Source organism: Hyalella azteca, unplaced genomic scaffold (assembly GCF_000764305.2).
Source record: "Hyalella azteca isolate HAZT.00-mixed unplaced genomic scaffold, Hazt_2.0.2 contig12582, whole genome shotgun sequence".
In the NCBI taxonomy this organism is placed as follows: Eukaryota; Metazoa; Arthropoda; class Malacostraca; order Amphipoda; family Hyalellidae; genus Hyalella; species Hyalella azteca.
In genome coordinates, this window is record NW_025942537.1 from 1 (window position 1) to 14,571 (window position 14,571).

Sequence of the window (14,571 nt, forward strand, 5' to 3'; positions counted from 1 at the left end):
CGGTGTAAAAATTCAATTTTTTTAGTTAATTAGGAAGCGCCCATTACCACCCCTATCATACATTTTAGCCGACCACCTAAATTGAAAAAACTAAATCGCGGAATTTGTCCGGTAAAAAAAGAAAGTCTGGCAACCCTGTTCCATAATAGTACTAGAAAAATGAAACAAAAGTATAAGATGAACCAATCGTAGTCAACGTGCTAAATTCAAATGCTAATCTACTCAGGAGCATACTTGCTCACAGGAAGAATATGACAGTGATAACGGTATGGGAAATGCTTGCCTCTGACATGCAACCCCTGGGCTTTGGTGATTGACTTTATGTTTGTCACGAATACAATAAAATTTGGTTCGTGTGAATCAAAATAAAATATGAAATAAGGACACGACATCAAGAAACATCAAACTTTCAAGGCTTGCAAAGTAACATGACAGGAAGGCTGTAAAATTACACAATTTCACCAGTTATTTTCTCTTGTTCCATTTTCATGTTTATGCGATGTTCTATCCGTAAGCCGGTAAACATATCTGTCCATTATGGTATTTATGTTGCGGAATCAAGAACGAATTTGTCCTCAGAAATATTTTCAAAATAACTGCATTGACTTTAATTAGCATCAAATTCGCTACAACGTTCTTCATAAAATTAGTATTTACGTGCCTGCAGGATTTGATTATGGGATTATGGTGTGGTGTTCTTCCAGAACGCGCCAGCTGATGGGAGGACACAGCCCGACAATTACGGAACGGGTCAAGACTGCCTTATGATTCGTCCCACTTGGGGCTGGCTGCTGGATGACTTCGCTTGCACATTTTCATGCTGCGATTTTCGCCCAGTATGCTCAAGATCTTCAACGCGTGGTGAGAGCCTTTTCAGAACTTTGTCTCCCTGACATCAAACAAATGAAAATGAATAACCGAAAACGGCTTGCTGTTTTAGTTTAATATTTATTAATGAATTTCGATGCTAGTTCCATGCCTCGATAAAAAGAAAAAGAACAATACCAATCGTGTTTCAATATTTATTTTGGCTGGTTAGTCAAAGTCTACACATTATTTTATCTTTTTTATTTCTTCACTCGACAAATCAGTATAATTTTGATGAAGTCCATTGTACTATGACTACTATCACCAAATTGAAAACTTTTCGTGAAAACTTTCATGAATGCTTGAAAAATAGTTCGTTTTATGATTACGATTAACCGATCAGTTTAACCGATTTTAATTTTGTTTGACATACCACCAACTTTTCGTTACCTGCAGGTTTGTGCGCCGTTCCATACGACCTGGTGGGCACGCAGTGCGTTCACCTTCTGCTAAAAAGTTACAACTTTATCAATGCACGCACCGCGTGTGGGTCAACAGGAGGAGATTTGATAATTCTAGATGACTGCGACCAGTACAGCAAGGTTATCAAATACCTCATGGAGCAAGGTAACCACTAGCAAAATCTGATTTCAGGAAACCTTAACATATCTTGCTTATAAGTTTGATGGTGTCCTTGCAACCTATTTCATTCTGACAGAGTAATGCGTATTCATATGAGCTACTAATGAGAGTAGCCCGCCACTACTCGAACCTACATATGAGGCTGGGTTGCATTTCCGCCATTTACCTGCATACGACTCAAAAATATTAATATAATATTAAATCAGAAAAAGAAGTTCAAGATCGACACGCAAATATTCATGTTTCATTAATTTTTTATATATAAATCAAACAAGAGGCTCCCTCAGAGCATTTATTATCCTCAATCATCATTCTGGAATTATTTTACACATTTTAGTATAGCTGATTAATACCCCGACACGATAGGTATCCTGGATACGCGCCCCAACAGCTCCTATATACAATATTCCGACAAGATAAGTATCCTGGATACGCGCCCCAACAGCTCCTATATACAATATCCCGACACGATAAGTATCCTGGATACGCCCTCCAACAGCCCCTATATTCAATATCCCAAAACGATAACTATCCTGGATACGCGCCCCAACAGCCCATACTGCTTCTCCAGGCTTCGAACACACTCGTGTAAACTTCGCAAAACATAAGTATGTAGGATTTTGAAGACAAATGAAACGTGCAACGAATTTCGTAACTAGAGTAAAATGTTGGCATAGAGGTTCCATTTGAAATGTGTATTTTGAATATTAGCAGGTTCTTTGTTAATTTTCGTTCATTAGTTTTACCATTACTGTCGGGAGCCGGGGTAACGAGTCTAAAATTGGAAGGATTATGTATCGATCCCTGGCAAAACCGAGCTAACTTAATAGTTGTTTTTATGCGATGATTCAATTTCATTTTTCATGTTTTGATGTCTTTTCACATCACAAGGCTACAGCCCTGATGGATATTGGATCGGTGGCTCCGATGGGGCATTGGAAGGGCAATGGCGCTGGATTGACGGTTCTACAATGACGATGGGGCTTCCGTACTGGGCAAATGTAAGATACAGTTATCATATGAAATGAGATGAGATAATAAGCTTCATTATTTAGTATAAAATTTAGAAAATTTATATGTTTTCTTTTTATATAACTCTAATTATAAAGCAAATAAAACTTGTGCAGCCAAAACTGGTGCAAACCAATGCAATAACGTCATTCATTGATTGAGTCAGGAATTGGTGAGTCAGGAGGCAATAACAAACGGTTACATCCCTCGGCAAAATTATGCTGTAACTCCAATTAAAATAGGAAGAAGACGATCAAGCTGAGGACAGGATTCTCCGACAACTTGAAAGGATAAGCATAGACGCTTTTTCTCCTAGATTTAACTTGATACTGGGTGGTATAAGTAACAAAATCAGTGAATAGCAACGAGAATGAAGGTGGGAGAGCAGTCACCTTCGACCGACAGGCTGACCCACTCCCATTGCAGTGAGCGCTACATTACTGCGGTCTTGACAGCTGTAGTGGGCCTGTCCTACTTGAGTGTCCCGTCCTTTTATAAACATGGTGCTTCCGCCCACACCGTGTAAGCAGCTTCGCTCACATGATGTTGTATAATAATTGTGTCTCCCATTGCATAAATGTCTACAGCGTCTGAAGTATATTGCGCCTTCACAACAGTTTCTCTAATCTTATAATTCGATAAGAGTGATACGCCTGACAGGTTGCATCCTTACCTCACATTCAAGGTTAGGAAAACAGCACCTAAACCTTGTCAATCGGACCCAGGATTAGGCATACTGCAGCCTAACCATGTCGATTCGACTAAGGGTAAGGACCATCACACATTAACCTTGCCAATCGGACTTGGGTTAGGGACACTGCACTTCATCCTTGTCAATGTATCAGAAGTCGGCAAAGGTGATAACTTGGCGTCAAATTGACAACGTACAATTATTGATTCGTTCATTACGTCGTTTTGGACAATATATATGAAGTTTTCGCAGGACTTCTGTATCTTGCGATTGTTGTGCAGAATTTTGACACAGATTATGAATTTCAAATGAATATTGAAGCTTCTGTTATCTTATAAATTAATTCTTGAATAAGGAGCGGACCACCTTGACTGATTTCGTGATTTTAAATTATTAATTTTTTGTGGAATATCAATATGAAGTAGCCAAGACATCACAGGTTTTTTACAATTAATGTTTTTTTCAATCCTTTATCTATAATTTAGTAGCGTAACGTTAGCGCTATAAAAGGAATTAGTCCACAAACTGATCATAAAGATATCATAGCTGGTTTCAACTTATAAATTGAATGATATAATTAACTGCATTCTGTATGTTTGAAATATTCACTAATGAAGCAACATCAAACGATTTAAACAAATGCTGTGTTGTTAGAATTTTTACCCGTTGTTGACTTCTCTCTCCAGGTTGGGGTAGGAACTCCAGAGCCCGACAATCCCGGCGTAGAGAACTGCCTGGAGCTAAGCTCCCAGTGGATGTACCGCTTCTCCAACACGCTGTGCTCCAACACGCGACGTGTGATCTGCGAGGCGCAGCCCCTCTAGATCTGCGCGGCGCAGACCCTCTAGATCAGCGAGGCGCAGCCGCTCTAGATCTGCGAGGCGCAGCCGCTCTAGATCTGCGAGGCAAACATCCTCTATGTCTGCGAGGTGAAGACCCTCTAGATCCTGCGAGGCGCAGTCTCTCTATGTCTGCGAGGCGCAGCCCCTCTAGATCTTCGAGGCGCTGCCTCAGTAGATCTGCGAGGCGCAGCCCCTAGCTCTAGATCTGCGAGGCAAACATCCTCTATGTCTGCGAGGCGAAGACCCTTTAGATCCTGTGAGGTACAGCCCCTCCATGTCTTCGAGGCGCAGCCTCAGTAGGTCTGTGAGGCGCAGCTCCTCTAAATCTGAGAGTTGCAGCCTATATAGAGGTAGATTTTCGTCTATCAAAGACAAACGAGCTTCTAAAGACTGTGTTCTCCTCCATAGAAGGTCGCTCAGGACCTACACTTCCTTTCTTCCGGAACTTTCAATGTTTGAAGTGACCACAAAAAGGTTTTGTGTCTCACCCCTAAAAATGCAAATTTCCCTGAAAATTTCTCCTCTTGAAAAAAATTTTATTATAATTACGAGTATAAAACGTGATTAAATAACTTTCAATGATTGAAAATTCAAATTACCATCAATATTTTTAACTTTTACAATTTGAGGACAAATAAAGAATATTGGTTATAGTGCGGCCTATTTCTTCATCCTGTTATTTTCCATAAAAAACGCGACAACATTATTCCACATTTAATTGGAGATGAATGTTTATGGATTGTTTTGCGTAGAATGCAAACATAATGACATGCAAATTTTGGCAAAACTAATTATCAATTTTCTAGAAAAGCTGGTGGGCTGCAAACCCGGGGCTTTCCATTTGCGTTATTTTAAAGACGGGAGGGCGAAGAATGAAGTGACTTCTTAAGAAGTATGCAACAAGAAAACTGAATCTGCAACAGCTGATGATATTTTGTTATGCAAATACCTATTAAGTTGTAAAGATTATGATAAATTAAATATGAAACACCTTTAGAACTCCAATTGCTGTTCCAACATAAGATCGTAGGCACAAGGACAATTTAGACAATAGATGTCTAAATTTGCATGGTTATCATATAAGTGTATTTTCCATTCACTTTTTAAGCTCATGAGGCAGAACTTTGATGATTCTGAGCTTCTTAGGAAGCAGCGAAAATTCCTAAATGAATCATTCACGGTGAATGTGTAACAGATCATGGAGATGCCTTATCACTTGCCCAAGAATCATGAACGACAATTGAAGATAACATATTTTCATGGTAGAAGTATTTGCAGGGAAAAATAATAGTAAGCTTGAGTAAATCAGATCTGTTAATTTATTTATTTAATAAATTAAACTTTGATTTCATTGATTAGTTCCACTAAATTCAGCAATTATTTTAAAAGATTCTATTCTCGTGGCCCATCTTTTCAATGCTCTTTTTATGCCACAGATAGGAGCTGTCGATCACAGAATATAATGAAAACTCAAATCGAAAAAATTCTCATTTATGTCAATTCAGAATATATTGTGTAAATATCTGATTTAGAGAGCACTCCGAAAATCTGAATATACTTTTCGCAAATAAAACCAATTGCTGCTTTACATGTGGTACTAAATCTCTGACGACATCAGGCTTGATAAACCCCACGTTCCTGGTCCTCTCAAGATTTTCACAAATTATTACCGTTGCGTTGCTGGTCAGCACATTTTGTAGGTCTGAATCGGCAACACGCTTCGCACTCGGATTCTCCAACATCGTCTAGAATAGCATCGTAGTTGAAGGTTAGAAACTTTGGCTCCCATTTGGGCGCTTAGAAACTGACAAGCAGATGAAGATAAATTATTATGGCCGTAATGTTTTAACCGGTTTCTATTTTTACCATGCATTACTGCCTTCATGAATTATCTAATCTTTTATTGTCTAAAGTTAAAGATAAGAAACCTTATGAAGCACAACTTATCTACATCGGTTCAGAAGAGTCAGTGAAGTGGAAAGTAAATCCAGATACGATCTTGAACCGAAGGGATCAAGTCGGCTCCTCGTAACATGCTAGAGAATACAGCGAACAGACAAAACAAACCGAAAGCTGTGTGGATTAGTTTATTGAATTATGTTATCTTTTCTGTGGTCCAAAATTTTCACATGTAAAATAACATTTTAAAAATGTTGGATAATAAATGAATTCCTGCATTGACTTCGGGTGAAACGAATTTGATAGGCAGTCATTAAAATACTATCATGCGCAGTTAGATATTGTTTTTTTTCATGGAATGTGCACTTGCTGTGCAGGACAAGAAAAAAACGTTGTACGTCTACTCCAAATGTCTTTACTGGTTGTGTATAATAGTTGCTACTGACAAAGTGTACCAGAATGAAATGTGTGACGAACTAGTCTTAACTTTCCGAATTACCAATTGCGTCACCTCAAAGTTCGGATGGTCTTCATTGTCACGCCCACCAATGACCGGAAAAAAGATTATTCCCTATTGGCTGGATTAGTAATAGTTTGGGCCAGACGGATTGACAACTTAAAACAAGTTTAATTAAATGTATTATGGGTAAACGGCAAAATTACAGCAACTCAAATACAACGGGTGCGAAAGAGAATTAAACAAGTTAACAAAACGAATCCCATGAATAATAATTGAAAATCGAACAAGAGAGCTAATTTAAATCGGATGCGCGGAGAGAGCTAAATTGCGAGGAGAGAGCTAAAGCACGGAATTTTGAGAATAAATGGACGATCCTACAACAGAAACATAAAGTAAATACCTACACATGACAAACCATTATATGCACAAAAATCACGATATTCCACTAAGTATCCACATCTTAATACTATCGCACGCAACTCACCCTGGCGTCTGAGTCAAGATCATATACATATAAGAGGACGAACCTGTACGCAAGTCGGGATCAGCAGCTTATCTGACGGTTACAATCAATTTAACGCTCACGTCAGAGCTGGGCGTACTTAATCTTTGCGGTCTGATAGTCAGTGGTGGGAAATTTGTAGAGCACTTCATTACAAAATGCTACCAGAAGTTTCTATCTATATTAGCTTGCAGTTGTAGTTCGTCAAATTGGGCTTTTTTATTTATTTGGACACAAGATCATCTGTTTGAAACATCGATATTGGGTAGTTCATAGGGCAAATTATATGTATTCACATAATATTTAGCTGATCATATAAGATTTATGAATAAGTGAAAATTTTCTGTATATTTACCCTTGTTTTATCTTCAGTACGTATGGTGAAGGATCTTCAGAACCCGACAAGCCTGGAGTGGAGAACTGCCTGGAGCTCAGTTCTGCGTAGCGGTACAGGCTCTCCAACACGCTGTGCTCCGAGACGCGACATGTGATCTGCGAGGCACAGCTTATAAACATGAGGTCTATCTTGCAGCAAAGATAATACAAGTAAACTCCTTATGAGACTATATATCCACAAACATATAGATCATTTTAAATGGCCAGCTTGGGCCAGGTATAAACAAGGTGTGGTTTAAAGAAAGAAGGTTGCTCGTAAACAGTGAGTAAACCCCTATTGAGAATTATTGCATGCAATTAATGTGGCCGACAAAGATCCAGCTTGCAGGGCCAAGAATCTGAACGCTGAACGATATTCGGCTTGATCGATTGATCGAGCGTTGATTTCTTTTAATATAATCATCGATAGGTTCTCAAATATAATTGTTGATCGGATAAGAAACGTGTTACAAATCATGAAATTATTTCTTAGCGTTATTATCATAAAATGACTATAATGAAAAGCAATCCTAGTTAAAATTTTTCGTTTTACAGCTTAAAGAAAATTAAAACATTTATTCGTGAGATGATTCAATTCAATCGCTCTCAAGTCTTTTCCTATAGAAAAATGCGACAATATTAGTTGACCTTTTGTAGGAAGACAATTTTTAATACAACGGTTTTTATACAATGTGATGTAATAGGTAAATCGTTTTAGGCAAATTAACAATCTTGACGGAAAAAGTCGTGGCCGAAATTGAGGATATTTCTTGCATAAGAAATTGCCTTGCTGTGTGGGCGATGATTGAGTAATCAGTAATATGTAATTAGTGATTAATATGTAATAAAGAGTAACGAGTAACATGGTGAGTAATACCTTATATTATTAATGAGCAAATTGGCAGATTTGGTGACGTTCGGCTAGCAACTTTGCAGTTACCATAAGGGGCAGTCGTGGCGATGTATGGCTGGCAGCATTTTTGGAGTAAGCATCATTTTAAATTGAGCCGCCAGAGCTGCGCTGCCGTTTGTCGCATGTGCGCCGTGTATATATATAGTTACATCTGTTGGGAAGCCACAGACGCCATTACGGAACCATCTGATGGAGCAGGGGTCTCTAAACTTTTCACAGTGCGGTCTAAACACACAGTGAAAAGAAGTCTCTAAACACAGTCTCTAAAAAGAAGTCTCTTTTCACAGTCTCTAAACTTTCTATATTTCCAATATTTATGAGGGCCGAATGAATAAAAAATCAGTGCCAGTAATTTTATTTACTCAAATATTTTATTTACTCAAACAAGTGTAAACATGGAAAAATTACTTATCTTTTTGAAAAAAATTAGGATAAACTAAATAGATGCCTGTATTTAGTTTTATTCAACCAAATTAGTGTGACGAATGATGCTGTAGTTTTGACTTCAAAATTTAATTAAAATCCGGTTTCAGATTAGATGCGCCAATTATAAGAATTTCTTTCAAGTGATCATCAGACAAATTTGCTTGATAGTTAGATTTCACATACTTCATTTTGGAAAATGTTTCTTCACACAATTATGTTGAACCAAAAATGGACACAAAACTACAAGCAAACTTTATCAAATTTGGAAACTGATCTGGCTGCAGGCATTTATAAAACTCAAATCAGATTTCCTTCTCGATACTTATTATTCAGTCTCATCTGCCTGGAGATCAATAATTTCCATTTGAAATTGACTTGGAAGATTTTCAGCATTGCAGTCAAATGGATTACGAAAGAGCTGTGCTCCCTGAAACGGAAGCAGCAACGCCATATTCGGCCGCTATCCCCATAATATACAGTTAAACACAACTCATTGGTTGTAATGCACAACACACACCTACCAGTATTAGTATTTGTATGTCACACTATCGAGAGAAAGGAAAACTGACTTGGGCTGAGCGCCACCAGTCAGAAGGCCCCAGCTTTGAATAATTCTGCGATGCCATTCGTACAATAATTATTTATTCATTTCACGATTTCATCCGGTGGGCCGCGGGCCGGATGAAACTGTGTGGCGGGCCGGATGTGGCCCACGGGCCATAGTTTGGAGACCCCAGTGATGGAGTCTACATCTGTTTATGTCTTCAAAATGCCGTCACCTGTGAATCCCGTAGACTGAGAACTGCGTGCGTTTCTCTGTGTGCTAGACCTCAAGTCAGTTGACATTCATCGTCAAATCAGTAATGTATGGTGAAAATACTACGAGTGATGGAATGGTGCAGGATTGGGATAAGTCCTTCACAGATTGGGATAAGTCCTACTATCACGATTAGGAACGAAGTGGGAGACCGTCAGTCATTACCGATGAATTGATTCACAAAGTCGACTGTCAAGTGAAAGAGAAGAGACGAGTCACGCTTTCTACTTGGCATGCAGAAGTGTGTCTTAAGATACGACAAAGGCTTCAATATTAATAGGATTTAGGTAGAGAAATAAAGTAAATTATGGAATTTCAGGGGGGATTAATTATTTATTTAAAAACTTCATTCTGTCATGACGGTATACTCAGTTTAAAAACGCGCATCGTACAATCATATGGCAGAATATCACGATGACTAATGAAATTTTTCAAACTCCTATGCACGAGGTTAATATTATATCAATAAAACGCCCGCGTACATCTCGTACGAATTCCTTAACATCTATTCCAGGAAATTACTAATGGTATTAATTTCGATGGTAACTACGTCAATTCCACAACCTGATTTAATAACTCTTATCACGTGAATGCCTTGTGACATGCAGCGGCTTGTGCACATTGTATACGGCTATAAATGTGCCAAAAATACAGCTGGTGACCACTGAGGCACTGACCAGGCTCACGCTCAGTGTGCCCGAGACTTTCTCAGGAAGAACACGCTTTTCTTCACATCTGTAAAGAAAATAATTTCCTCGCAAGCGGGGCAGTCCGGTAGAACTCAACGCAGGTTTACGCGACTTGCAATCCCATAATTATGAGTCTCAAGAAAATCTTCTCTATACCGGCCTTCAACAAGATAAGATCTTAGAGAGAAAGAAGAAATCCAAATTAGGTCCTATACTAACGAAAAATATGTATACTTACTCCTATGCAAATTGTGTTGCAGCAGAACATACGGAACAAAATACAGTAGAACCCAGTAGTACATATCCGATCCATACCTCCACAGATACCGATGTTCCTATACAAAACTTTGCAACGAAGCCCAGAGGAAAGTAGCATAACGACGCACGCAGCTACGGGGCTATCAAGTATCATAATACTGATCAACTATTCTCAATACAATGGTTAATTTTCTTGTTCTTCCTCGTTGTGCTTTTTAGAATAAATCTTTTTACTTCACATTATTCGTATTGAACTAATAAAGTAAAGCCGCACGAAATCTTTCAAATCCTAAAGCAAGAAGGTAATCCAAAATTTTAACTGCTTTCCAAATATTTTTGCTCAACTTCCTTAGCATTGATTGTGATAAATTCCTCACAGTATTTTTACTCATTTTTTTGCGGTAAGAATAAGAAGCAGAGGCAATATCTCGTTTATTTCATGTTTCGAGTTCACGTGCTCCACCTCTCAGCGATATCACCTCTCAGCTATCGCATGCAGCTGTGCGACAGCCACAAATTGTGGACAATATTGACTCCTTTTGTAGAAACTTTATAGAATGGGAAAATGCTTGTTCTGTCATTAGCTTGTGGCATACACATAAATCAATTAATTTACGGTTTCAAAAGACTACAAAACGTGCCATGTAAAAAATTTGTGATCAGGCTCGCCCTCCGTGTCCTCCCCTAGCGACCGTCTCTACGGAACGCTCATTTGTTTTGTACACTTGGACAGAAAGATAATTTCCTGACAAGCCCGGCGGGCTGGCTGAACTCACTCTCAGGTCACGCTGTTTGTTGAGTTAAAATAATGATTCTCCTGAATATCATCTGCCTGTTGTTGCTGGCTGCAAGTAAGTATCATTTCATTATCATCCTCATTCTCAATCTTCAAGGAAATGAGAAGTATTTTCCTCACAAAGATGGGCATACGATCAGTTAAGAGCAAAATTTCGAATAAAAATGCATGCTAAATTCCCTTTTTTAATGCGATCGTTATGTTTAATGAACGAGAGGTTTTGTATTTATTATTTTTTTCTTAGATCAGGAAATATTTTTTTATGTATCTAAATTGGCTTATACTCGTAAGATCCAATCATGATTGAGATAGTGACCGAAAGTTGGATCTTTTTTGAAGTTTGGGCACAAAATGTAATTTTTTTTATTTACGATACAACATCAATCGTATCTTTATTTTTAGTGAAAATTGTTGATGGATTAATCGTGAAGTGAAACACTGCATTCAATTGAACAGATGCAAAAAAGGATATAAATGATTTCTTTCTCTTCGATCTTCAATGTTATTTTTTATTAATTATAAGTTGTATATATTTTTGTGCATGTCTCTGCGTTCTCTTCATGATTGGTAGCTTATTATAATGTTACTGGGTTCACAAGCAAATTCTTTTATCAAAAACTCCAACTAATTTGTTTAATATTAATATGAGTATTCATCAAGTTCTTACATTTTACTACGTCATATTTGTAAGATTGTATGAACCAGTTACGGATTCGAACTTGACTTGATTAAGAATAAATTAGTTCTATCGAATGCAACTGACCAACGTTTCCATCAATAATAAGACAACAGAAATCTATAGTGAAATGAATCCAGTGAAGTTTAGCAAAAAATTGTCCTTAAATCTTCCTTTTACCTAATAAATCTTCATTTGTGGGTAGGTACCTAATTACGCTTTTGCTTCCAGAATTTTTCCATGTTTAACTTATAAATCAAGGAGATTGGTCTTATTACAAAGTATGTTTTAATTTAATTGTAAACGGCAACGAAAAGCTGAATCTGACCATTGGAATTGGAAATAATAATCAATAACAATGATGAATTAATGAAGGCCTCATTACTTTGTATCCGTTTGGAAAACAGCCCAATCCGTATGAATTGGGCTTTTTTTATTTATTTGGACACAGGATCATCTGAATGGATTGGGCTGTTTTTATGGACACAAGATCATCTGTTTGAAACATCGATATTGGGTAGTTCATAGGGCAAATTATATGTATTCATATTATATTTAGCTAGTTATATTATATTTATGAAGAAGTGAAATTTTCTGTATATTTATCCCCTGTTTTATCTTCAGTATGGTGAAGGATCTTCAGAACCCGAAAAGCCTGGTGTGGAGAATTGCCTGTGCTCAGTTCTGCGTGGCGGTACAGGCTCTCCAACACGCTGTGCTCCGAGACGCGACGTGTGATGTGCGAGGCACAGACAATATAGATGAGGTCTATCTTGCAGCTGAGATAATATAATCGATCTCCTTATGGGACTATAGACCAACTAAGCCGAGGGAAGGCCAGCATGGGCTTAGTATAAACCGGATGCGAGACTAATAAAAAAGGTTACTCGTAATTAGTGAGTAAACCCCTATTGAGAATTATTGCATGCAATTAATGTGGCCAACAAAGATCCTGCTTGCACGGCAAAGAATCCGAACGCTGAACGATATTCGACTTGGCGTTGATTTTTTTTAATTTATTGTTCGACATGTTTCTAAATATAGTTATTTTTAGAATAAGAAATGTGTTACGAATCATGAGATTATATATTTACGTTATTATCATAAAATTACAATAACGAAAATAAATCTTAGTTAGAAATTTTCGTTTTACAGGTTAAAAAAAGTAAAACATTTATTTTGAGTTGATTTCATTCATTCATCCTCTAGTTCTTTCCTACAGAAAAATGCCACAATATTAGTTTACCTTATTTGTAGAAAGATGCTTTTTATACAACGGTTTTCATACAATGCGACGTAATAGACAAACAAATCAGGTCAGCACCGATCTGGACGAAAAACGTTGTGGCCGAAATTGAGGAGATTTATTGACTAAGAAATTCTCTTGTTGTGTGAGCGATGATTGAGTAAGGTGTAATCAGTAATATGTAATTAGTGTGTAGTATGTAATAAAGTTTAACGAATAATATGGTGAAATTAATGTGATTATTATTATTTATTATTATTATTATTATTAATGAGAATATTATTAATAAGAGTAAATAAATATTAATATTATTTTATTATTAATAAGAAAATTGGCAGATTTGGCGACATTCGGCTGGTGCAGTTACCTTAAGTGGCAGTCGTGGCGATGTGTGGCTTGCAGCATTTTTAGAGTAAGCATCATTTTAAATTGAGCCGCCATGCAGAGCTGCGCTGCCGTTTGTCGCATGTGCGCCGTGTAGTTACATCTGTTGGGAAGCCACAGACGCCATTACGGAACCATCCGATGGAGTCTACATCTGTTTATGTGTTCAAAATGCCTTCACCTGCGAATCCCGTCGACTGAGAAGTGCGTGAGTTTCTCTGTATACAAGACGTTAAGTCAGTTGACATTCATCGTCAAATCAGAAATGTATGGTGAAAAGACTAGGACTAATGTAATGGTGCAGGTTTTGGTTAAGGTAATGCCTTCAAAGATGGCCGCACAAACATTCATGATGATAAACGAAGTGGGAGACCGTCAGTCTTTACCGATGATTCGATTCAAAAAGTGGACAGTAGAGTAGAAAAGGACAGACGATCCAGGATTTCTTCCTTAGCTGAAAAGTTTAATTATGTCTCAACTAAAGTGTTCGCTACGCAATTGTCTATTCAGTTCCTCTAACCAGGCGGCAAGCTTATTCGACGAAGGCATACAAAACCTGGTCCAAAGATACGATAAATTACTCAATATTAATGGAAATGTGGAGTAAAGTGCGTGGAGTAAAGTATGGCCTTTCAATCAAATACATTATTTATTTTAAAAAGGTATTTTATCTGTCAAAACGGTATACCCAAAAACACGCATGGCGCTATCATCTGGAAGAATAGCACGATGGCTAAAAAAGTCATTCAAACTCTCAAGCAACAGGTTAATATGATATTAATAAAACTCCCGTGTACATCTCACACGGCTTCCTTAACATCGACTTTATAAATTTACTAATGGTAGGTTAGTTGGAAAATTTTTAATTTAATATACAGAGAAGAGCCTTATATGATGTTCTGTTTTCTATGTTTAAATATAAATTGTGCATATGTACCTCATACAGCGATGAGCGGGGTTATCAACAGCAGCTGTGGGATAGGCTACAACTTCACACGGTATGAATATGTCCGGAGAAATTTAATCTGATGGAATAACTCTTATCACGTGATTACCTATTGACATGCAGTACAAAGAAAACATTATATACGGCTATAAATGCGCCATAAATACAGCTGTTATCAGGCTCATGCTCAG

At 37.6% G+C, this 14,571-nt stretch overlaps 1 protein-coding gene across 1 annotated transcript; it reads left to right on the top strand.

The window, feature by feature from the left end:
* The first annotated feature begins 742 nt into the window (after positions 1 to 742).
* LOC108675291 (CD209 antigen-like protein A) lies at positions 743 to 4,616 on the top strand. Its single transcript, XM_018163293.2, has 4 exons — positions 743 to 861; positions 1,264 to 1,434; positions 2,341 to 2,450; positions 3,838 to 4,616. Exons 1-4 carry the CDS (start codon positions 765 to 767, stop codon positions 3,973 to 3,975), a joined length of 516 nt encoding a protein of 171 aa, XP_018018782.2. The 5' UTR covers positions 743 to 764; the 3' UTR covers positions 3,976 to 4,616.
* Positions 4,617 to 14,571: the final 9,955 nt, after the last annotated feature.